This window comes from Equus asinus, chromosome 10 (assembly GCF_041296235.1).
Source record: "Equus asinus isolate D_3611 breed Donkey chromosome 10, EquAss-T2T_v2, whole genome shotgun sequence".
Taxonomy (NCBI): Eukaryota; Metazoa; Chordata; class Mammalia; order Perissodactyla; family Equidae; genus Equus; species Equus asinus.
In genome coordinates, this window is record NC_091799.1 from 17,534,938 (window position 1) to 17,558,552 (window position 23,615).

At 51.4% G+C, this 23,615-nt stretch overlaps 2 protein-coding genes across 4 annotated transcripts; one reads left to right on the forward strand and one right to left on the reverse strand.

The window, feature by feature from the left end:
• Positions 1 to 221: 221 nt before the first annotated feature.
• Positions 222 to 9,021, reverse strand: COQ4 (coenzyme Q4). 2 transcript variants are annotated; one of them, XM_014863595.3, is made up of 7 exons: positions 8,604 to 9,021; positions 8,397 to 8,528; positions 7,241 to 7,337; positions 6,576 to 6,678; positions 1,976 to 2,105; positions 1,329 to 1,422; positions 222 to 815 (listed from the first exon to the last, which is right to left on the reverse strand). In XM_014863595.3, exons 1-7 carry the CDS (start codon positions 8,671 to 8,673, stop codon positions 638 to 640), a joined length of 804 nt encoding a protein of 267 aa, XP_014719081.1. In that variant the 5' UTR covers positions 8,674 to 9,021; the 3' UTR covers positions 222 to 637. The 2 variants fall into 2 exon arrangements, with proteins under 2 accessions (XP_014719081.1, XP_014719078.1); XM_014863592.3 differs by having other exon boundaries at positions 1,329 to 1,572; positions 8,604 to 8,782.
• Positions 9,022 to 9,037: 16 nt separating this feature from the next.
• On the forward strand, positions 9,038 to 19,984 carry TRUB2 (TruB pseudouridine synthase family member 2). 2 transcript variants are annotated; one of them, XM_014863597.3, is made up of 8 exons: positions 9,038 to 9,257; positions 9,639 to 9,770; positions 11,776 to 11,850; positions 12,968 to 13,029; positions 14,181 to 14,262; positions 15,868 to 15,940; positions 16,504 to 16,640; positions 17,880 to 19,984. In XM_014863597.3, exons 1-8 carry the CDS (start codon positions 9,149 to 9,151, stop codon positions 18,203 to 18,205), a joined length of 996 nt encoding a protein of 331 aa, XP_014719083.1. In that variant the 5' UTR covers positions 9,038 to 9,148; the 3' UTR covers positions 18,206 to 19,984. The 2 variants fall into 2 exon arrangements, with proteins under 2 accessions (XP_014719083.1, XP_070374755.1); XM_070518654.1 differs by having other exon boundaries at positions 9,090 to 9,257; positions 11,626 to 11,850; positions 17,880 to 18,679.
• The last annotated feature ends 3,631 nt before the right edge of the window (positions 19,985 to 23,615 follow it).

Below are 23,615 nucleotides of genomic sequence, written 5' to 3' on the forward strand. Positions count from 1 at the left end.
CCAGGAGGTGGGTACTGCTCTCATTCTCCTTTTACTGATGATGATATGGGCTCAGAGAGGGGAAGGGACTTGTCCTGAGTCGTTCTGCTAGAAGACAGTGGAGGAGTTAGGAATTTGAATCCCAGTAGGCCGACTTCAGACCAGAGACAGGACAAGCAGCTGAAGCTCAGGCTGGAGGGAAAGTCTGCCACAGGTTGCCAGTCATGGGAGAAACAGACACGTGACCTGATGGGAGCCTTTATTCAGACAGTGGGGACTCACCTCCCCCTACTTAGGCCTCTGGAATTGGGTGTAGCCCTCACTCCTGCGAGGATACCTAGCTTGGCACCCAGAAAACCCTGGTTGGCAGGGAGGGTTCTGGAACAGGGGGTGTGGATCCAAGACATCTCATATGAACCTAGACAACTGATTCCTGGTCACATGTGGTTCTCTTTGGCTAAGTCCTGGCTTGCCTGGGAACCCCACTGCACAGACTGCTCCCTCCTGGGTTGGCCCTCAAAGCCACTCAGCAGTGGTTACGACAAATTCTGATAAATGATGTCCCAGAGTCAGCGTTCAAAGAAAAGGAACAAAGGTATTGGCAAAAGAGTCCTCTGCCCCCAGGGGAAGCCAGGCCAGGCCCCCCTGGTTCAGCAGCTCAGGGCCTAGGCCAGGCCCTCGACATGCAGGGGGGATCCGTGATGCCCAGCTCCTCCCGTAGAGCCCTGAGGGGCTGCTCCCAGCGCCGCTCGTAGTACAGGTTGAGGACACACGGGGCCCTGCGCCCATTCTGAACTGCCCATGGGATCAGCTCAGAGACCAGCACTTGCAGGCTCCTGTGGGGCAGCAGAGGAAAAGAAGACATAAGGTCCGAGGGCCGGGCACACTGTGTGCCCAGCAGTTACTGTGCATTTTCATGTTCATCACACAGACCTAAGGAGGAGGTAGTTATTATTCCCATTTTTCAGATAAAGAAACAGAAGCTCAGTGAGGTAAAATCCTGCGCCCAAAGCCACACATCTTGAACATGCCAAAACCCAGATTTAATGTGAGGGCCACCTAGCTCCAGAAACTAACGCTACCTTGTCCCCCCAGCCCCAACTCCATCATTCTGACCTGCCACTGAGGCCTGGCCCAAGAGACCCCAGGGTCCCATGAAACGTCCATGCTTCATTCATTGCCCCAGAGACCCTGTGCCAGGGCACTGTCACCTCTCTGCCCCGTTCTTTCCACTCTGGCTTCCTGGAGAACCACTGGGGTCTGCGCAGGAAGGCTGCATGCTCTTCCCATTTCCTGGAGCCCTAGCCCCTCTCAATTCTCCCCCGGCCCTTCGCCACTTGAGAACTTACTTGGCACTCAGTCGAATTGGTCCAAAAAGTGCACCCAGGATGCACATGGGCAGGCCAGTCTGGACAGCCTCAAACCACTTCACCACAATCTCTCCTGGGAGGCAGGGCGGGGGAGTGGGAAGTGAGCAGGGGCCAGGAGGAGAGGCCAGTGGTGTGCATGGCAGGGCACAGCTAGGTGTCTGCTCCTCTCTGACCTCTACCAGGGCTCGGCCATGCCCAGTCCCCACCCGTGCTGGGCTCCTTCCTTGAGGTGAAGGGGAGGGTCCAAGAAAGAGCAGAAGGAAACAAGGGCTGAAAAGGAAGCCTGGGTCAGAATGCAGAGGACTCCCAATAGCCAGGCTGGTACCTACAGGTCTTAGGGAGCTGCTGAGGGTTTCAGAATAGGAAGCCCTGATGCTTGGACGCCGCCACATCAGTACAGGAGCCACAGAGGCAGTGGGGATAGAGGAGAGGGCACGCGTGGCATAGATGCTACCAAGATGTTCGGGTTAAGTAGAAAATGAGGCACTGAGCCAGCTAATTGGTGGGTGGCAGAGATAGGTGAGCCCTGCCCTGGTCCTGAAGACAGAGCCAGGTGGACAGGCTGGCTGGAGGGCCTCGCCCCACCCACCCTCCACTCTCAAGGCAGCTGGGAGGGTGGCACTCACCCAGGATGTTGGTGGGCATCCCCAGCAGGGTGTGGAGCATGTCGTGCACCTCCCGGTACCGCTGGATGACGTACGCTAGCTCCTCATCATCCACGAATCGGGTGGGTGCCCGGGTATCTGGGGAGACCCTCTGACAACCATGAGCCTCCCCTAGACCCCTTCCCAACCGTTCCCAGGACCCAATTTGCCAGCCGCTCCTTGGCTCTGCCAAACTCTCACCAAACTCATGCCCCACCAAGTATCTCTGGGGACTTTGTTTCTGTGCATACCTGCCGCCAGGAGTCCTTGGGCAGGCAAGCTGGTAGAATTGGCACCCCCTTGGCCTACCCCAACTCACACATAATGTATGTAGCCTGCTGGAATCTATGGCAAAGCAGCCCCTGAGGGGAGGGGGAAGTGGTTGTTGTTTAATGGGTATAGAGTTTCAGGTTCACAAGATGAAGAAGCTCTGGAGACTGGTTTCATAACAATGTGAATATACTGAACTGTTCATTTAGAAATGGTTAGGGCTGGCCCGATGGTGCAGCGGTTAAGTGTGCACGTTCTGCTTTGGCGGCCCGGGGTTCGCCAGTTCAGATCCTGGGTGCGAACATACCACTGCTTGGCAAGCCGTGCTGTGGTAGGCGTCCCATGTATAAAGTAGAGGAAGATGGGCACAGATGTTAGCTCAGGGCCAGTCTTCCTCAGCAAAAAGAGGAGGATTGGCGGCAGATATTAGCTCAGGGCTAATCATCCTCAAAAAACCAAAAAGGTTAAGAGGTAAATTTTATGTTATTTTTTTTAGTCATAATTAGAAATAAAATGGGGGGGCGGCCCCATGGCTGAGTGGTTAAGTTTGCGCGCTCCGCTGTTGTGGCCCAGGGTTTCGCCAGTTCGGATCCTGGGCACAGACTATGGCACTGCTCATCGAGCCATGCTGGGGCAGCATCCCACATGCCACAACTAGAAGGACCCACAACTAAAAATACGCCACTATGTACCTGGGGGCTTTGGGGAGAAAAAGGAAAAATAAAATCTTAAAAAAAAAAAAAGAAAGGAAATGAAAAACAAAAGCCCCCACGGCCGCTGATCCTTTGCATGAGCCGCTCCCAGCCTAGGGTGCTCTCATTTTCACCTTGATTAATCCCTACTTAGCCTTTTTGACTTAGCTTAAGTGCCCCCTCTCGGGGGAGGCTGTCCCTGCCCTTCAGACTGACGAGGCCCACATTACGGCCTCTTGTAGCATCCTGTACCTCTCCTCGGTGCCCAAGATGACCGACCGTAATGTTTACTGCATGTGAGCGTCAAGGTGCCCCGCTAGACCTACACGGTCCAGTTCAGCAGCCGCACACCACATGAGGCCACTGAGCCTTGAAAAGTGACACGCTGCAACTGAGGTGTGCTGTGCACATGAAAAATACACACTGGATTTCGAAGACTTGGTATGAAGAGAATAATGTGAAATCTTAATAATTTTAAAATATTGATTACATGTTGAAATGATAATATTTGAGATATATTGAGTTAAATAAAATATGTCATTAAAAATAATTCCACCTGTTTCTTTTTGCTTTTATTAAAGTGGCCAGCAGCAGACTTAAAATTACCTCTGTGGCTTGAGTTCTGTTTCTATGAACAGTGTCGCAGCAGCCTGTCAGGCGCGAGGACAGGGCTGGCTCTGTCCGGCTCACTGTAGGAGCTCCAGGGCCTGGTGGATCTACACCTCTTGCGTGAGTAAAAGGCCAGCCCCCAGGCACTTTCCTGATCCAGGAAGGAACATGAGCCATCCTCCTTTACCTACCCACCCTTCTGAGTGCTCAGGAGCACCCAGAGTGGGAAGAGCCTGGTCTTCCTGTTCCCAAAACATGGCCTCAGCCTGTCCAGAAGGCGAGAGATTTGACATCTTCATGGCTTTCGGGCTGCTGGCTCAGTGCCATGGTCTGTGGCCTCCTTGGGTACCAGGTCCTAATTTCTTCTGCAGGGTTCTCCGTGCTATACGAACCTCAAGGCGATCACAGTGAGAGCAGCTACTTGTTTTCTTCTTCTTCTCCCCAAAGCCCCCGAGTACATAGCTGTATATTCTAGTTGTAGGTCCTTCTGGTTGTGCTATGTGGGGTGCCGCCTCAGCATGGCTTGATGAGCAGTGCTAGGTCTATGCCCAGGATCCAAATCTGCGAAACTCTGGGCCGCCGAATCAGAGTGCAAGAACTTAACCACTTGGCCATGGGGCCAGCCCCGAGAGCAGCCACATTTATTGAGTACCTACCATGTGCCAGCAGTGTATGACGTCTTTTACATGTATTATCATACTTCACCCTCATGATCATCTAGGGGGTAGACACTGGTATGAGTCTCAGATACAGAAAAGGAAAATAAGGCTCAGAGAGATAAAGTAACTTGCCCAAGGTCACACAGCTAATCAAATGGCTGAGTCAGGACTTGAAACAAAGTCTTCTGGATTCCAAAGCCAGTAGTCTTAATACCCATTATTAGTAAGCCATCTAAGTACCCTGGAAGATAAACTTTAGGTCTCCTTACCTCAGATAAGGAATCTGAGGCTCAGAGAGATCAAATGATTTTCCCAGGGCCATAAAGCTGGGAAAAGAGGCAGGATTCTGACTCAGGCTACGATGAACTCCAGAGCCCAGGCCGAGCCACCTGTAATCTTGATGTCACCAGGATGACCATACCTCCTGCCAAGGTCAGCCTCAGGGAAGTGACTTCACCTTGAACCTTGACTTAATCTCTGCTGGGACAAAGGCATGCCTTCCCATTCTGTGTGCTGCTGCTTTCCATGTTCTACAAGTGTCACAATCTCTAGGGCTGTGACCAGACAAGGTGCCCATGGAGGCCCTGGCAGTCCCACCTCCTCCATAGCAACAGGACGAAAGGCGCTGGGGAACCTCAGAAGGTTGTCCCTCCCTGGGTGGCACTTGGGGCAGGTCACCCTGATGGGTTTCCCACTGATGAAATAACTTGTATCCTGGTGAAATCTGAAGGAGATGGTATAAAATGGGGCAGAGGCAAGTGTCAGGACAGTACGAGGAACAGATTATTTTTTCAGGGACAATAACTTTGTAGAGCAGTGGTTTTCAACTGTCCACCAGGGGACATTTGCAATGTCCGGAGACTTTGGTGGTTGTCACAACTTAGGGAGGTATTGGTGTCTAGTGGGTGGAGGCCAGGGATGCTGTTAAACATCTTACAATGGACAGGACAGCCTCCACAACAATTATCTGACCCAAAAAGTCTACAGTGCTAAGGTTGAGACACGCAGTTCTAAAGCCACCTTGGCTCACTCCCTCACCTCCTCCAGCTGGCTGGCTCCTGCAGCTGGGCTGGACAGCCACTTGGCAGACGTGGTTTGATCGGGTGTGTAGGTGTTGGAGGTGGGTAGGGAGAGGGAAGGTGGCCAAGCTGTATCCTAAGGTCCCTTTATAAATCAGATCATGCAACTACCCAGCTGGAAACCTGCAATAGCTTCCTATTTGCTCCTATTACAAAATGCAGACTCTTTCCCATGACTGGCAGGGCGTGGCCCAGCTGACCTCCCAGCCCCCTGGCTGCCTCTCCCTGACTCACTCCTCTATGGCCACAGTGGTCAGTTTTCCTGTTCCTAAACACTCAGAGCCTTGCACTTGCCAGTCCCTCTGCTCAGAATGCTCCTCCTCAGCTCTCCTCAGGGCTGGCTCCTCCTCATCTTCCAAGTCTCCTCAGAGGGGCCTCCAATGACCACCCTATCAGAAGTGCCCCCGCTCCAGCCCAGCCCTCTATCATGTTGACTGCTGTCCTCACAGCACCACCTGCCAGAATGGAAGCTCCACCAGGGCAGGCTCTCTGCTGGTTTCATTCACTGTATCCCAACTGCGGAGAAAAGTATCTGGTATGTTCTAAGTACTCGATAAATATCTTGCCTAATTTTTATATGAATATTTTTTCTTTTACTGTTTTATTGTCTACTTCCCCAACTGGAATATTAGCTCCATGAGGGGGGACCTTGTTCATCTAGTTATCATTCTATCCCAGCACCTGGAACAATGGACGGCACACGGCAGATTCTGAACAAATGAATGAGTTCCTCAGTAACTGAGACTCTTCCCCCACCCCCCAGCCCCTGTCCTCCCTGCCTGGGGCTGCAGAGTGCCACAACGTGTCATACTCTAGGGAAAGCACTGTCCCTGGAACAGGGGACACAGTGCAGCAATTAAAGAGCACAATCTGGGTTTGAATACTCCATTAATACTGGCCTCCATTAATACTGGCTGTATGAGATCAGCAAGTTGCTTAGCTGCTCTGAGCCTCAGTTTCCTCATCTACTAAACGGGGATAATAATAGAACACACTTGACAGGGTTGCTGGGAGGACGCAGTGAGATCATGTATGAGCCTGGCATCTGGCATGCAGCAAGCGGTTAATAAATGTTGGCCAGTATTACTGCTTGGAGTAACGTTCCCAGACTATTTGCCTGTCCCAGGGAAAATGACAAGCCTTGGCACAAAGGATTGAAAAGCACTCCTGCCCATAGTGGCAGCTCAGGGCTCCTCCTTCCACAGTACGTCACTCCTGTGCCACTCCTCTGCCCTCCCGGTGACTGCAAAGTGCACAGAAGCTAGAAACTCACATTCACATCCAGGAAACGGAGATACTCGCGGCCGAGGGAGCCCTCAGGCAGGCTCTGGAGCTTGCCCAGGTCAAGGGTGGAGAGTGAGATTCGGGGTCGTTCTCTGCAAGGCAGAAGGCAGGACTTAGTTACTGGGAGGGCACCAGCAAAGGCAGGTGAAAGGTCCAGCTAGAGCAGGTGAAAGGTCCAGCTAGAGCAGGTGGGTTTCGTGAAGGGGCAGAGAGCAGCAATGGGGCCATACGTCCTAATGGAGCACCTTCTACTAGCCAAACCAGTGGCAGGGGCTGAGGAGACTACCACAAGCTAAGGATGTGGTTCCTGCCTGCCAGGATACAATCTAGGCAGGCAGGCCTCACATGTGATCAGGGTACTCACAAAGGGCACTGAAGGTAAGGGTGTGGGGTACAGCTGGCGTGTGTTATGGGAGCTTAGTGAAGGCACAGAGCCCTGTGGCTGAAACTGGGCTGAGGCCACCACATGGCACTACCCAGGGGTCATCATAATGTCTATATGAACAGTACCCCCGGAGTTGGGCAGTGCCCAGCCTGTGCAGCCATCCATGGCCAGAGTACAAGAAGGGCTCCCGAGAGGAGCACAATGTGACCCCACAGAGATCAGGATCCCCAGAGAATGCTCCTCATCGCCCAGGCAGAGCTGGGACTTACTGCAGGATCTGGGAACCCTCTGGATCCCTCCTCATCTGATCCCTGAGGACCTTCAAGGCACGGCGTCCTGTGGTCTCCCCTAGAACTGCGACCATGTCTGAAAGGAAAGAAATGGAGATAAATGGAGGATACGATCTTAGGCAAGTTACCTGATCTAGTCTGAGCATTAGTTTCCTACAAGATAAAATATCTACTTACCTCTTAGTTATGAGGATTCATGTTAAACTTAGCATATCACCTGGCACACTGTAAGGGCTCAGCATATCTAGAGTTACTATCATCAATGCTATCAATCTAAAAGGATGAGGTGGCTCTGGTCAGCACAGTGCTTGAAAGAGTTTATAAATCACCTTCACACCCATTATCACAACAGAATATCATGTCTCCATTGACGGGTACAGGCTTTGGCATGAGAGAGTGCTGGGTTTGGACCCAGGTGCAGTCACTAACTAGGTGGCCTTGTGCAAATCACTTCACGATTCCAAGCCTCCTGTCCTAATTTATGAAGTGCAGATAACACCCTTCTTATAGGGTTAATGTGAGAAATCAAGAACATCATGCATATAAAACGCTTGGTGCAGTGAGCAGCTAGCATAAGTGCTCAGTGAGCATTTAGCATTACTGTCTTTATTAGTAGGAGTAATAGTACTTTCCGACTTAAGATCCTGGAAGGCATGGGAAGGACCCTGTAGGATCCTAGGATGTTCTGTTCATACATCCAACAAACATTTATTGTATGCCATGCACTATCCAAAACGCCGCCAATACAGGAGAACGGGGCAGTCGTGCCCCTGACCTCATAAAGCTAATTTCTAGTAGGACGTTATAATTTGATAGGTGCTCATAAATCATCTATTTAAATAGTCCAGAGGTTCTCAATGTGGCTGGATGACAGAATCTCCCGGGGAGTAGTTAAAAAAGGCAGAAACTCAGATTCCACGTCCCTGCTCCCTCCGCTCCCCACTCCCGGCAGATTCGGATTGAGTCAGTTTAGAGTGGGATTCAGGCATCTGCATTTTCATGAACGTTGTGGGTGATTTTGAGGTGCAGCCAGGTCTAGTCCCCAGTTACCCATAGGAAACCGAGGCTCTGAAAGAGATCAGGACCCGCCCAGGTTTCAAGGGCCCCCGGGAGCGTCAGGCACGGGCGGCCTTACCGTGGCGATACGGGTTGTAAAGCGCCATTCCGGCAGAGCCGGCGGCCAGCAGCGCCTTCTGCAGCGGGGAGGTGGGGATGTGTTCAGGGTAAAGCAGGCCAGCGCCACGGCTCGCGGTTCGGAGGGGGACATCTGCAGGGCAAGAAAAAGGCCGCGGGTCAAAGATGCACGGGGCCCCCAGGACTCCTTCCCGCCTGGGCCACTTGCCTGCAGCAGGCCCGGGAGGGCCCTGGAGCGGGGGGAAGGGGCGCAGGGCCCGGCGCAGCAGCGTCGCCATGGCAGCGGGCGCTGTCGGACGTCCGCGGAAGGATGGCTGGGCAAGGCCGACGCCCCAAACTTCTCCGGCGACGGAGCGCCGGAGAAGTCAAAAGGACTTGATACCTACTGGGCGGAGGGCCTTTTAAGGGGAAAAACCATAGTACAGACAGGAAAGCGCCCTATTCTAAGTAGGAGAAGGAAAGCAGGCGACCTGCCTACACCTATTTCCACCGATATAAAACTTTCCCATTTTCACCTCGCTCCCAAAGCAGGTAAGCCCCGCTAGCTTTGGGTGGGGGACTCAGGGAGAGGGGTTCAGGGCCGGGCCCTACTTTCTTGGCCGCAGCACGTTTTCCCCGAGGACAATAAAACGCGAACCTCTTCCGGCTGCAAAACATGGCGGCGCCCATTGTAAGGTCTATTTGGGGGCGGGACTATACGGCACTTCCGGCTGGAGCCGGGTTTTCCGCGAGCCCGAGCGGTGGGCCTCCAGCATGGGGCCCGGTGGTCTGGCGCGGCTGCATGGGCTCTTCGCGGCCTACAAGCCCCCGGGGCTAAAATGGAAGCATCTGCGGGACACCGTGGAGTTGCAGCTTCTGAACGGTGAGTGCCTTGAAGGAGACCCACGATCCCGCTCCCGTTCTCCCGGGATACCATCTCCGCTTCTGATCCTTCCCACAAAATAAAGTCACGTGACCTAGTCGCCTCGGCAGAGCACTTTACTAATCATCTGTTGTGTACATTCCGTTACTCCTCACTTTTCCCTGTGTTCGGATGGGTAAACGGAGTCAGTATTGTACTTGTCGTAAGTAGTTAATAAGTGGTAGAGTCAGGATTTGAAACCAAGTCTGTTTCTTAAGTACTGCTCTTCTGTTCGCTACGCCTGGGATTTGTCTGCCTTCCACATCTCCATACTTCCCTGTCCCCCTCCCCGAGGTGTTCGGACAGAATTGACAAGATGTCCTTTTACATATGTGTGCTCAGGTCTCAATGCTGGGAAGCCTCCTGCCCCTGAACAGCGTGTTCGCTTCCTGCTGGGCCCTGTGGAAGGCGGCGAAGAGAAGGAGCTGACCCTCACAGCCACCAGTGTGCCCACCCTCACCGACCATCCGCTGGGTAAGGCCCATTCAGGCAGGGGCCTGGGTGTCGCTTCCACGAGAATCTCTCCCCAGAGTCAGTGTCCCAGTAAGGGCTCAGACTCCCTTCTGTCCCAGACACTTGAAGGGCCACAGTGGGGATGAAATATTTGACCATGGATTGGCAAATTTTCCTGGAAAGGGACAGATAGTAAATATTTTAGGCTTTGGGGGCCAGCCTGGTGGCGCAGCGGTTAAGTTTGCATGTTCTGCTTTGAGGGCCGGGATTTGCCAGTTCAGATCCTCGCTGGGGACCTTCGCACTGCTTGTCAAGCCATGCTGTGGCAGGCATCCCACATATAAAGTACAGGAAGATAGGCATGGATGTTAGCTCAGGACCGGTCTTCCTCAGCAAAAAGAGGAGGATTGGCGGCAGATGTTAGTTCAGGGCTAATCTTCCTCAAAAAAAAAAAAAAATATATATATATATATATATATATGTTTTAGGTTTTGTAGCCTCGTTTCTGCCATTGTGGTGTGAAAGCAGCTGTAGACAATATGTAAAGCAGTGAGCCTGGCTGTGTTCCAGTAAAAGTTTATTTAGGGACACTGACATTTGAATTTCATATAATTGTCATATGTCACAAAATATTATTCTCTGGATTTTTTTTGAACCATTGAAAAATATAAAAACCCTTTGAACTCGTGGGCCAAAAAAAAAGTAGGCTTGAAGATTTGACCTGTGGACCCCTTTACTATCCTGGGACTCTAGGGAGGAACTGAGACCCTCAGGTAGAAGTCCTAAAGAGGGAGTTTTGGGCTCTTGGGAAACAGCGACTTTTTAGCCAACAAAGCTGCGTAACAGTGGAACTAGTTTTGATAATGAGCCCCCCGTCACTAGAGGTGATTAAGGCCTGTTTGGGGGAGGCTGTAGGAGGACTGAGGGGCTTGACCAGAAACCTCTAAAACCCCTTTGACAGTGATATGCAGTGACTCCACTGTATGACAAGTAACAAGTGTGGTGTGTGAGGGAGACGTTGCTCTAGATTCTGTGTTAAGTTCTTCCCAAACGCCATCTCATTGAATCTTCACCACAGTCCTGCCAGGTAGATCTTATTCCCACTACACAAATGAGGAAACTGAGGCTCATTGCTGAGATTAAGTGTCATAGCCTGGATTCAGCAGGCTCTTAACCACCCCGTACCCTTTCCCTCGTTTCCTCTTGATCTACAGGAACGTAAATGCTTCCGGCTCATTATGCGTTCACTTTTTTTTTTTTTACATCTTTATCGTGGTATAGTTGATATACTAAAAACTACACATATTTAATGAGTATATTTTGATGATTCATTCATTCTTTCAATAGTTATTTGCTGGGGCCAGCCTGGTGGCTCAGTGGTTAAGTGCGCACGTTGCGCTTCTGTGGCCTGGGGTTCGCCGGTTCGGATCCCGGGTGCAGACATGGCACCGCTTGGCACGCCATGCTGTGGTAGGCGTCCCATGTATAAAGTAGAAGAAGATGGGCATGGATGTTAGCTCAGGGCCAGTCTTCCTCAGCGAAAAGAGGAGGATTGGCAGTGACTACTCTTCCTCAAAAAAAAAACCAAACGTTATTTGCTGAGCACCTGGTGAGTTATGGACTCTGGGGGTGGAACTGTGAACAGACAGACCCAGGCCCCACCTTAAGGAGCTCACAGCCTCCATTTTCTCACTGGGATAGTGGCCAGGACTGTCCTGCGGGAGCTGGATAGAGAACCCCACAGTCTTGACTCCCGGAATTATGCCCAGTCCACGTGAAGCCTCTCACTGGGGGAATGGCGATAGCAGAGTAACAGGCATCTTGGGTTGCCCTTTCTCTGGGTCCAGGGAACTGAGGAAATGATTCTGGGCCCCAGATTCCATGGTGAGGAATCCGAGAGTCCAACCTGCACCTGCTTTGGGCTCCGTGAGGCTACATCCTTGGAATGAGGTCACCACATGGCCCAGACCCATCCTCGGGGCTGCTTCATTCATTGAGGAAAGGGACCCCGTTTGTTTCTTCCCAGTGTGTGGACCGACATTCACCAGCCTGAAGGTTGGCGTAGGACATCGGCTGGATGCCCAGGCTTCTGGGGTGCTTGGTAGGTGACGTGGTGAGTCTGGGGGTATAGTGATATGGGCACAGGGGAGGATTGAGGAGCTACTAGGAGCCCAGCCCACTAGTAACCTAACAGCCATGTCCCACACTGCCCTCCTCCCTTGATACCCCGAGTCTGATCAGCTGGGGAGATGACCGGTGGAGTAGAGAAGTCACAGAATGGAAATCGCAATTGCCCGCCTTTATCAAGTGATTCCTGCCTGTGACGTGGATTCACCACAACTGCCTTACTGGGTAGACAGTGTATGATTTTATGGATGAATACAGTAAGGCTCCAGGAGCTAGGGTCACTCATCCTGGTCACATGCCCCTGGTCCAGGGAGGGAAAACTGTCATAGCCTGTGTGGGGTAGCCAAGTGCATGACTCTGGCTCCACTGGCCAGGGTCTGGATGTTGCTGGAGCTGGACACACAAAACCCTGAATCATGAGCCATCTGTGTCCCCAGGGTCAGGCGGTGGCCATATCCTCCATGCACGACAGTCCCAATGCCCTTGTCTTGCATCCTGGGGCACAAGCAGGCAGACGTGATCTCATACCCCTTCTCCAGGAGTGAATGGAGGGTCATTCTTGTTTTTAACCAGAGGGAGAAACAGACCTAGGCAAAGGCTGGGAGTGGCCACAATGCTGTGTTTGTTGGGCCCATCCTTTGTGCTGACCACTTCCTGTGCATTGTCTTAATCATCACAACCCCCACAGGAATCAGGCGATATTTTTAATCCCTGTTTTACTGATGAGGATAAAGCCTGAGACCCAAGGAGGTTAAAGGACACGCTTAGAGCTACCCCAGATTCGAGTGTAGGTTTCTGTGTCTGGGCTAGTGGTCTCTTACTTTTAAGTGCATCAGAACCCCCTAGGGAGCTTACTAAGGATCCTAGGTCCCCTCCCCACGACAACTCAGAGTCAGTACATATGGGTGGGGCGCAGACGTGCATTTTCCTGTGTACTCCCGGGAGCTTGCTTGTTCCCTCTGGAAGAAGCTCTCCTTCCCCTTTGCTGGCTTTAGCAGCGTTGGAGGTGGGAGTATTCTGATGGCGGGTGGGGGGGTCACAAGGGAATGGGAAGGGGAGCCAGGTGTGAGATCAGGCTGGGTGCCTTTCAGTGCTCGGCGTGGGACGTGGACGCAGGCTCCTCACCGACATGTACAACGCTCACCTCACCAAGGTACGGACAGGGTGCTGGGGACAGCCTGCTTTCCCCTTGGTCCTTTCTCTGGGGGTCACTGGCAGGGTTCTGAAGCTGAGAAGATTCCATGGGGCACACCCAGGCCATCAGCCAGCCTTTTATGGTCGTGCGCTAGGGGAGAGGTAGTAACGCAGTAGTGACCATGGGCGTTACTGCTGGCTGCTCCCAGCTGAGCACTGTGTATGGACTCCCCCGTGGATGCCTCACAGCTCCACCATGAAGTAGGATCTGTGGTTAACCCATTTTACTGAGGTGCAGAGAGGGGATGTCACTTGCCTAGGGTCACACAGCCTTTAAGGGGCAGAGCTGGGATTTGAACCTGGATCTGTCCAACACCAGATCTTGATCACGACACCACTCCATTCTTTCCCGAAGACTGAGAAGTGGACATTACCTTCCAGGCATAGGGAACCTTTGTCTAGGCTGGGGCCATGGAGTCTGGCACCACGAATTTGCAGAGGTGCCATGTTAGAGGGCCTTTGTTTTTAGTGGTTAAAAGCACAAATTCTGGAGCCAAATGGCTTCGATTCAAAACCCAGCCTGTACCTCTCTGCCAGCTATGTGTCTTTGGGTGGCTTGCTTATATCTGTGTGCCTCAGTTTCCTCATCTCTAAAATGGGAATGATAATAGTACCTCCTCAATAGAGTTACTTTGGAGGTTAAATCAGTGACTACATGTAACTTAGCACAGTCGCTGGCACATGGTAAATGCCCAGTAAATGTCACCGTTGTCATCATCTCTGTCATCGTCGTCATTACTCTTACTTGTGGCAGACGCAGTTAGCTGCACAGATCGTATTTAGAGGGGTGGAGAGAAGCCGACAGGGCATAGTAGAAGGGGCCTGGCACGAGAAGTCAGGTTTGGCTAGAGTGGAGAGATGTGGAGGCCTGGGGTGGTTGCACGGTGGTTGTCTGTGCCCTTTGTGGGAAAGGTGCCCTTCCCCAGGGGACAGTGGGGCAGCTGGGTAGGGGCTGAGCGCCTGAGCTTCCTGAGGAAGACCTGAGGGCCCCCACCCCCTGGCCCCACTCTAGCACCTCTGGGGCAGGAGCTGCCGAGCCACGACTCCCTCCTCAGCACTGAAGCCTAGAGCGGAGATGCTGAGCATCCCTTTCCCTCCCTGTCCTCGCAGGATTACACGGTGCGCGGCCTCCTGGGCAAAGCCACAGATGACTTCTGTGAGGACGGGCGGCTGGTGGAGAAGACAACATATGGTGAGAGCCTAGGACAGTGGGAGGGGCTGCTCCGGCTGCCTCCGCATCTGCGTTCTCTGATTCTTCACCTCCACGTGGGCTTCCTCTCAGTTACTCTCAGACACACTGAGCCCCGGCTGGCTGTGGACGGCTGTGGACGGGTCATTCTGTCTTCCAGGAACGCCCTGTGCTCGCCTCCTCACCTGGCTTAAATGTCGCCTGCCCAAGGAACCTGCTTTAGCCCCCAGACTCGGACTGAGTAGACTCAGAATAGTAATCAACTGATGATTAGTGATTATTTAATATCTGTATCCCCACCAGGCTGTCACCCGTGAGAACAGGGACTGTGGTCACACACAGGGCCTGGGATGTGAGAGGTGCTGAGGTGCTGGATGGTGGCTGGCTGGCTCGTTTTTCACTTCGCACTCTCCGTAGGATCTAATGCACTTGCTTATTTGACAGATGATTTTGGAGCACCAGCTATGTGCCAGCACTGGGGGGACATACGGTGAATCAGATGGGGTCCCTAATGCTGGTGAACTCACAATCTAGCAGGGAGAGCAGACACACACCTCTACGCATCTACATAACATCTTCTGGAGAAGATTGAAAGCAGGTGGCAGAGGAATACTGTGTATTTGCACATGTAGGTGTGTGTCAACACCCAAAAAATGCCTGAAGACAACTGCCAAGTTGACAGTTCTGGGAGAGAGGAAGCCAGAATTTGGAGCGGGGGGAGATTTTTGCTGGTGCTGATCTAAATTTCTTAAAGAAGATTCATGTATCAATTAAGAAGTCGTGTAAAAACCAAAGAAAGTTAACTGCTGGGAAAGAGACCCAGGTGTAGAGTGGCAGGAGCCAGGAGAAAGAAGCACCATGCTCCGGGGGGGGGCTTCATTTGAGGAGGAGGCAGCATTTGAGCTGGGCCACAAATGAAGGGGGAGGAGGGAGTGGCAGGTGTGTTCCAGGTAGGACAACAGCATGAATGAAGCCAGACCCGAGGGATGAGAGGCCTAGGCTCTTCCAGGCTGGCAAGCCTTCTGTCACCACATCTGCTCCCAGAACTCTGGCCTTTGGAGCCGGAAGTTGGCGCCTGCCCCAGCTAGGCTGCAGGATCAGCTCCCAGCAGAGTTTGTGAGCGTCCATAGGCTTGCCTGTCGCCTGCCCCACAGTCACTTGGCAGGACCAGCAGGCAGAGTCATTCCCACTAATCACCACTAAATGTTTCTGCATTTGGACAGATGGCACCCTCCCTTCCAGGGTCCCTGGCATGGAAAATCCCAGACAAGGGCTCAGGAGACCTGGCTTAGAATATCGGGCAAGTCACATTACATCTTTGAGCCTCATTTCCAGAAGGAAGTGTTCTTAACCTGGAGTCTGCGAGCCTCTTGAAAATGTCCTCAAAATCTTGAGTTCATGTGTATCTTCCTGAGAAGAGGGCCTAGAGCTTTCATAAGATTCTCAAAGGCCTCTCCACCCACCAAGTGGACCCTGAGACCAGAGGATGCTCTGGTACCTGCTCCAGGTTCCAAGGACGGGGCTGGTTTGGGGGAAGGCTGTTTGCCAGTTTAATGTCACCCATCCCCAGCGAGCACCTGTGTGCTGACCGTCTGCTGGCTTTTCCAGACCACGTGACCAGAGAGAAGCTGGACCGGATCCTCGCCCTGATCCAAGGTTCCCATCAGAAGGCCCTGGTGATGTAAGTGGGGCCCAACCCACACCTCCCTGGAAGGGGCGCTCGAGGTTCTGCAAGAGCAAGAAGTGCCCATAGGGCCCCCTCTACGCTCCACCCGCTCTGGGACAGATTCCACAGATCGTCTTTTCAGAGCCCCAGAGCAGACATGAACCACCCGTTCCTTCCACAGCACGCAGAAGTGTTTCTGTGTGCCAGGTCTTGGGCAAGCCCCTGGGGAGACCAAGGGAACAAGAGACCCCGGCTGGCCTTCTGGGGAGCATATGCTCTAATGGAGAGGAAAGCCAGGGACACATATCATCATGGCACAGAGCCCGGGGGCTGGGAGGAGACAGCACGTCTGTGACTGTTGAAGCCAGGGAGAGTGTGCAGAGGAGAACAGAGCCAGCATTTAGGGATTGAGGGAACAGAAAAAGGCAGCTGCACCGGTGGCTGGAGGGGCAGGGAAGATGGAAAGTGAATGAAGAGCTTCAGGAAAGGTGTCTCGTGGTGGGGCATTGCTGGGGTAAAGTGAGCCCAGCTCCCACTGCTAACCAGCTGCCTGACTCTAGCCCCCTTCCCATCCCCAGGTACTCCAGCCTTGACCTGCAGACCCAGGAGGCCTATGAGATGGCCGTGAGAGGTCTGATCCGGCCCACAGACAAGTCCCCGATGCTGATAACCGGCATCCGATGCCTCCACTTTGCGCCTCCGGAGTTCCTCCTGGGTGAGTCGCCCTGGGAAGTCGGAGCGGAGGTGGGGTTGGGGAGTCACTGTGGATTGCCCTTGTGGAGACCCGCATAGGCCAGCCCCAGTCTCTGCCGGCTGGCCTTGGCCGATCACACAAACACTGTCCTGTCTCCCGCCAAGTTGCTCTTTGAAGCCAGACCTCAACAAGCAAAGGCTGTGTTGAGCAGTGCACTTCCAGAGCCACCCAGGCTTCAAGCTGTGGGCCATCAGACACCACTCTCACCTCCCCAGTCCCATCCAGCTCAGCCCGCCACCCCCCACTTCTTTCTTTTCTGTAGATCATATTAACCTTTTCTTGAGCACTGACCAAGACTCTCCCAATGCAAAGCATCTTATATAAATCATCTCTTAGACTCCTCACAACCACTTGTTTTTACAGATGAGCCAGCCAAGGCTTAGCACAGCGCTTCTTGAATTTTAACCTATCCACAAAACCCCTGGAGGTCTTTTTTTTTTTTTTTTTTTTTTTTGGTGAGGAAGATTGGCCCTGAGCTAACATCTGTTGCCAATCTTCCTCTTTTTGCTTGAGCAAGATTGCCTCTGAGCTAACATCCGTGCCCATCTTCCTCTATTTTTTGTATGTGGGATGCTGCCACAGCATGGGTTGATGAGTGGTATATAGGTCCACACCCAGCATCTGAACCCACAAACCCCAGGCCACTGAAGCGGAGTGCATGAACTTAACCACTGTGCCACCGGGCCAGCCCCCCAACCTGGAGCTCTTCTTAAAAGGCAACTTTTTTTTTTTTTTTGAGGAAGATTAGCCCTGAGCTAACTGCTGCCAATCCTCCTCTTTTTGCTGAGGAAGACTGGCCCTGAGCTAACATCCGTGCCCATCTTCCTCTACTTTATACGTGAGAGGCCTACCACAGCATGGCTTTTGCCAAGTGGTGCCATGGCCGCACCCGGGATCCGAACCGGCGAACCCTGGGCCGCTGAGAAGCAGAACGTGCAAACTTAACCGCTGCACTACCGGGCCAGCCCCTAAAAGGCAAATTCTGATTAGCAAGTCTGGGAGGGCCCTGAGGGTCTGCCTGTCTAACAGACTTTAATGGCTGGCCCTTGGGCGAGACTGAATAGCAAAGCCCTAGAGAACTAAGCGGTGTTGCTAAAGTTATTACACAACCGGGAAGTATCGAGGGGTGTGGATCTAGATGAGCAGGCACCAGAGGCTGTGCTCCTGACCACTGTGTCCGTCCCTGTGTGTCCCTGGCAGAGGTGCAGTGCATGCATGAGACGCAGAAGCAGCTGCGAAGGCTGGTGCATGAAATCGGCCTAGAGCTGAGGACCACTGCGCTCTGCTCCCAAGTGCGGCGGACGCGTGACGGCTTCTTCACCCTCGATGACGCCCTCCTGAGGACCCAGTGGGACTTACACAGCATCCAGGATGCCATCCAGGCCGCAGCCCCCCGGGTGGCAGCAGAGCTGGAGAAGAGCTTGAGGCCAGAGCCGGGCACCCAGCAGCTCCCTGGTCTAGGCCGGCCCTGGGACTCCAAGGGGCCCAGCTCTGGCTTGGGGCTGGAGAGTTGTGCAGGGCATTGAAAGGCCAGGCAGTTGGTGGGGCAGTGGGTGGATAAAGATAAGACTTGTTCGTGAGCCGGAACTGATGACTACAGAAAGTGAGAGTTGGAGAAGCTTTTCTACATGTGACATAAAACTCTGAAGCTATAAGAGAAGAAATCAGCAGACTTGACCCAACTAAAAAGGGGAAACTTCTGCATGGAGGGAAGGACGGTAAATGAGTGATAGACTGATAAAAATATTTGTCATATGTTTAACTGAGAACTAATATCCATGATGTATAAAGAATGCTTATAAAACAATAAGAAAAAGATGACTGAAAAATTGGGCCATTGACATGAATTGTGTGTATGTATATAAAAAAGAAATCCAAATGGCCGGTAAAGCAGAAGTGATGCTCAATCTCGCTAATAATGAAAGTCATACAGAGGAGAATGAGATGACTTTTCCTTGCCTTTCAAAAAAATTAATAAAAAGATAACTACCAGTATTGGCAATGTTGTGGGAAAATGGGCACCTGTTGTTAGGAATATATAACTATGTACCCTTTCAGGAGTAATTTGGTAATGTGTACCAAAATTTAAAATACTTCTGCCCTGTGACTCAGCAGGTACAGTGTCAGGACTCTTTCTAGCACAGATTGCAGAAAGTTCTAGGTACGAAGATGTTCCTAGATGCATTGTAATAGTGATAGGAAGTGTGCTTACCACCCATCAGGAAGGGACTGGTTAAATCAATACGGCATCTACACGGCCAAAAGGCTCTATTCTAATACCGTCAAGAAAACTATCAAAAAGTTTTTTAGCCATTTTTTCTGCCAATTTTATTTCTCCAGGCTTTGGATGCCTGGTCCCATCTGGACGTTCTTTTTGACCTGGTTGTCTTTTAACCTCTATCCATGTGGGTAGAGGCGAGGGCTAGAAGGAGGCAGGAGGGCTCCGGGTTGGGCACTGAAGGGAAGCACTGCATGTCTCTTGTCCCAGCTGTCACCCTGAGAGAGGAGGCCCCCCCCCCCACCACGGCTCCCTCACCTTCACTCCAGAGCAGCCTGCAGCTCCGAGCAGAGCTGAGCCGGTGAGACTTCCTGTGAGGCCTCGAAAGCTCAGCTCCCTCCTCCAGAACTTGAGAAGAATTTCGCCCCACTAGTGGGCTTGTTGAGGGGACAAATGAAGTCAGGGTCAGGTGGTCATCACAGTGCCTGTCCTGGAAGACCTGCTCTGCGCATGTGAGCTGTCTGCTTGCTGTGGCTACTCTGCTGAACGGTGACCTAGAACGGTTGCCACGGGTAGAGTCACAGACCTCTCCATCACCTCTTGTTTCTCTGGCATAAAAATCAGTTGGGACCTGGACAGACTATCTCAGCCAGGTGATCAAGGTCAACATCAACGGTGGCAAGTCGTGTTGCTAGTATGTACTCTGGATAAGATGTGGTGGAAGTGGCTCTTACGACAGCCCTTTGACAGAGAGCTCTCCTTGTGCCAGTTCCTGGGCTAAGGGCAGTTAGCATTCTTGATCTCATTTAAACAGGCACCAGGGCTATTCCTATTTTACAGATGAGGAAACTGAGGCATGAAGAAGGCAAATAACGTGTCCAAGGACACCCAGCAAGAGAGTTCAGGGCTAGCCCCAGCGGCCTAGTGGTTAAGTTTGGTGTGCTCCACTTCTTTGGCAGCCTGGGTTGGGTTCCCAGGTGTGGACCTACACCACTTGTCTGTAGGTGACCATAATGTGGTGGCGGCTCACATCCAAAAAGAGGAAGATTGGCAGCCAATGTTAGCTCAGGGCAAATCTTCCTCAGCAAAAAAAAAAAAAAAAAAAAAAGTTCAGAACCAGGGATCATATCTATGCTGTCCAGAGTCAGCATCCCTAATCACTACACCATCCTGCCTCTCCACTGGAACCATTGCTGCTTTTGTGGTGATTTACTAATGTAGTCCCAGGCCTGGCACACGGTAAATATTTGTTTAAGGAATTGAACACCTGTTGTGATATTGTAATGTAATAAGAAATGTATAGTTTGGTCTTCCTCGCCAACTCCTGGCCAGAGCTCCTAAAACCCTTGTCGTTTCCCAAGTGATAAAGGTGAAACGAACGTCTTTTCTTAGAACATTTTGTCCTTAGTTCCTGGAATAGCTCCAGAGTGATGAGGTGAAAGTGAGCATCTTTTGTTATTCATAACAAGCCCCTTTGAACCACACCTGCCTACTTAATGGAAGCTCCATAAAAATCCTAAAGGTGGGGCTGGCCCAGTGGCCAGGCAGTTAGGTTCAAGTTCACACGTTCTGCTTCGGCAGCCCAGGGTTCACTGGTTCAGATCCCGGGTGTGGACATGGCACCACTTGTCAAGCCACGCTGTGGCAGGCATCCCACATGTAAAGTAGAGGAAGATGGGCATGGATGTTAGCTCAGGGCCAGTCTTTCTCAGTGAAAAGAGAAGGATTGGCAGTAGTTAGCTCAGGGCTAATCTTCCTAAAAAGAAAAACAAAAAAAACCCTGAAGGTGGGAGTTTGGAGAGCCTCTGGGTCAGTGAACACATCTGGGTGCTGGGAAGGTGACTCACGTGGAGAGGGCATGGAAACTCTGTGCCTGTTGCCACACCAGGACCGTTTTTGCCCCACGCCTGGGGAGCCAAACACCGAGGCGAGACGAGATTGCAGCAGAGAGTTTACTTACAAGGCAGCCGTGTGAGGAAGCGAGAACGTGAGTCTCAAATCCGCTTCCCTGAAAATAGGGACTCAGGGATATTTATGGGATGGGGGCAGGGTGGCCTCAAGTGTGGAGAGAGGTGATTGGAGGTGAGGAGAGGTGAGGTAATTGATCTGCACAAGTGTAGTCGAGCTTCATGGCTCTTCCTACGACACATGTTCACAAAATGGTGGCGTTAGCATGATCTGAGGGAGGAGTTTTTACCTGCTTGATGTGGAAAGGTCGCCTATTAGACATCTATGCACGCCCAGTTGATCTGTTGGTGGTCTCTGATGAGGATTTTAGGCTGGTTAATTTTAAAAAACTGCAGATGAGAAGCAAGCTCCGAGGATTGGAATTTGCCTGCTCTTTGAGAGAGATTTGCATTTGTGAAGGAAGGGGGGATGACCTTGTAGGGACCTGAAATTGACCACCCCAAGATATGTCTCTGGCATCCAGATTGTTTTGGGCTGATTGCTTTCGATAAACTGGGACAGGGAAGGAGGCTCTGGGGAATGGAACTTGCCCTTGTAGGGACACGTTTACATTTGTAAGGTAAATCTCTATCTGTAAAAGGTGCCTTCCTCTCTGTACCAGGAAGAAGAGAGATGACCTTGTCCCTAGAAACTCTTAATGGGGAAGGCAAGAACTTAAGTTGGTTGCTGTCTGGCAATCTCATGTAACTGATTTAGGGTGGTGGCTTCTAACCTTTCTAACCTTTACTTAATCCGATTTGATTCTTGTCTAAAAGTCATGGGATCACCCAATGACCAGACCCCACCTGCACTGATACCATTTTAACTTTTTTTCATGTTCTTTCCTTTGTCTTGTAAAGAGATGACTCACATAGCCATGCCTTATAAAATTAACCCTAACCCTCAACTAGGGGCAGCAGCAGCGGCTCTGCCTGCCCATGGGCCCTGTCCCCATGCCGGCAGCAGAAGCTCTGACTGCCCATGGGTCCTGTCCCCATGCTATTCTATTCTCTAAATAAAAGAGCACTACTGCCAGATCTTGAGAGTCTAAGAAATCTTTCTTTCGACTCCTTGGCTCACCGACCCCACATCAGTCTCAACTGGCCTGAAGTGGACAAGGGGTTCTAATTCATGAAAAACAGCTCCCACACCCATTACCATGGCGACCAGGCTCCAGGGAGATGTTCTCCATAGGAGCCTAGTGGGAGTCAGATAGCATACTGCCTAAACAGCACAGTTCACAATGGGGGAGTAAACAGCTAAAAGCCATAATCAGTAATTGCAAAAAGGAAAAAACCTTTAATTCCTAGCTGCTTAATCATCAATGGCTAACTGTTTGCTGGTTTCAATCCCCCCTTCTTTGGTCGTTCCTCATTCTTGAGGGAGTTGGGATGACAACCGATCTAGCTACTTCCTGCTGAATTGGGGCGTAGATCTGGGTTGGAGGAATGAATCTGTTTAGCACTCATTTGGAAATATTCTCTTGTTCCTGGCTTCAGGTTGACATTTGACATTATTAGAATTTTGTACCTTGCTCAACAGTTTTGGAACACCATCTAAAGGCACATGTTATTATCAAGTGACTAACCAGAAGGATAAGTATAGACAGGACCAGCCTGGTGGCACAGCGGTTAAGTTCCCACATTCTACTTTGGCAGCCTGGGGTTCCCCAGTTCAGATCCCAGGTGCAGATGTACACATCGCTTGGCAAGCCATGCTGTGGCAGGCGTCTCACATATACAGTAGAGGAAGATGGTCATGGATGGTAGCTTAGGGCCAGTCTTCCTCACTAAAAAAAGGAGGATTGGTGGCAGATGTTAGCTCAGAGTTAATCTTCCTCAAAAAAAAAAAAGTATAGACAACCCAAGTTTTAACAGTCCCTGAAAAATAGACCTAATCCCAGTGGGGCCTCCATCTGATCTCCAGGTTGGGGCAGACATCTGGTCCCAGTTCCTGATAGTCCTTTGTTTTAGTGGATATGCATCAGAGACCAGAGTATCGCCCTATACCCTGATCTTTCAGTTGTCATTGATGATGGCTATCAGCACAGACCCTCTGCCTGGGGGGTCATCACATTCCTAAGGAACTCAGAAGAACAAAGTTATCAACTTATAGCAGCGGGAGGGGCCAGAAATCTACAGAGCCGCATGCATGGATTCCTGAGTTGTATCTGTGGGGGACTGGAATTGGCCACCCCAAGATATGCCTCTTTGGCATAAGGATTATTTGGGGCTGGTTACTTTTAAAAACTGCAGACAGGAAAGAAACTGAAAAGTAGAATTTACTTACCCTTTGTAAGAGACCTTTACATTTGTAAAGGAAATCTCCATCTGTAAAGATACCTCCCTCTTTGTATCAGGAACAAGGAGGGATGACCTTATCTCTAGAAACTCTTAATCAGTGCAGAAGGCAAGGACCTAAATCTGCATGATAACCTGACTCTTATTTACTGGGCTTGTCTGGTAACCTCCTGTAACTGACTCCCCCCACCCCCAACATCCTCCTTTGTCTTTAGCTGAAGATGATATCTCAGGTGGTGGCTTCAGCCATTTTGGCGACTTGCTCAGGTTGCCTGAGCCTCTCCCATGTATACGTGTTATAAAGCTTTGTTTAATTTTCTCCTGTTATTCTGTCTCATGTGAATTTGATTCATTCTCCAGCCAGAAGGACCCAGAGCCAGTAGAGGAAATGTCTTCCTCCCCTACATATTCTTTATAATACACTGGTAAACATAAATGTTTGTCTGAGTTCTGAGCTGCTTGAGCAAATTA

Coding starts and splice junctions, on each gene's coding strand:
- COQ4 (XM_014863592.3), bottom strand. CDS start 8,673: ATGGCGACGCTGCTGCGCCGGGCCCTGCGCCCCTTCCCCCCGCTCCAG. Junction 8,529..8,603: donor CCCTCCCGGGCCTGCTGCAG/GCAAGTGGCCCA, acceptor CTTGCCCTGCAG/ATGTCCCCCTCCGAACCGCG. Junction 1,573..1,975: donor GATGCCCACCAACATCCTGG/GTGAGTGCCACC, acceptor CTTCACCTCAAG/GAAGGAGCCCAGCACGGGTG.
- TRUB2 (XM_070518654.1), top strand. CDS start 9,149: ATGGGGCCCGGTGGTCTGGCGCGGCTGCATGGGCTCTTCGCGGCCTAC. Junction 14,263..15,867: donor GGTGGAGAAGACAACATATG/GTGAGAGCCTAG, acceptor TGGCTTTTCCAG/ACCACGTGACCAGAGAGAAG. Junction 16,641..17,879: donor GCCTCCGGAGTTCCTCCTGG/GTGAGTCGCCCT, acceptor TGTCCCTGGCAG/AGGTGCAGTGCATGCATGAG.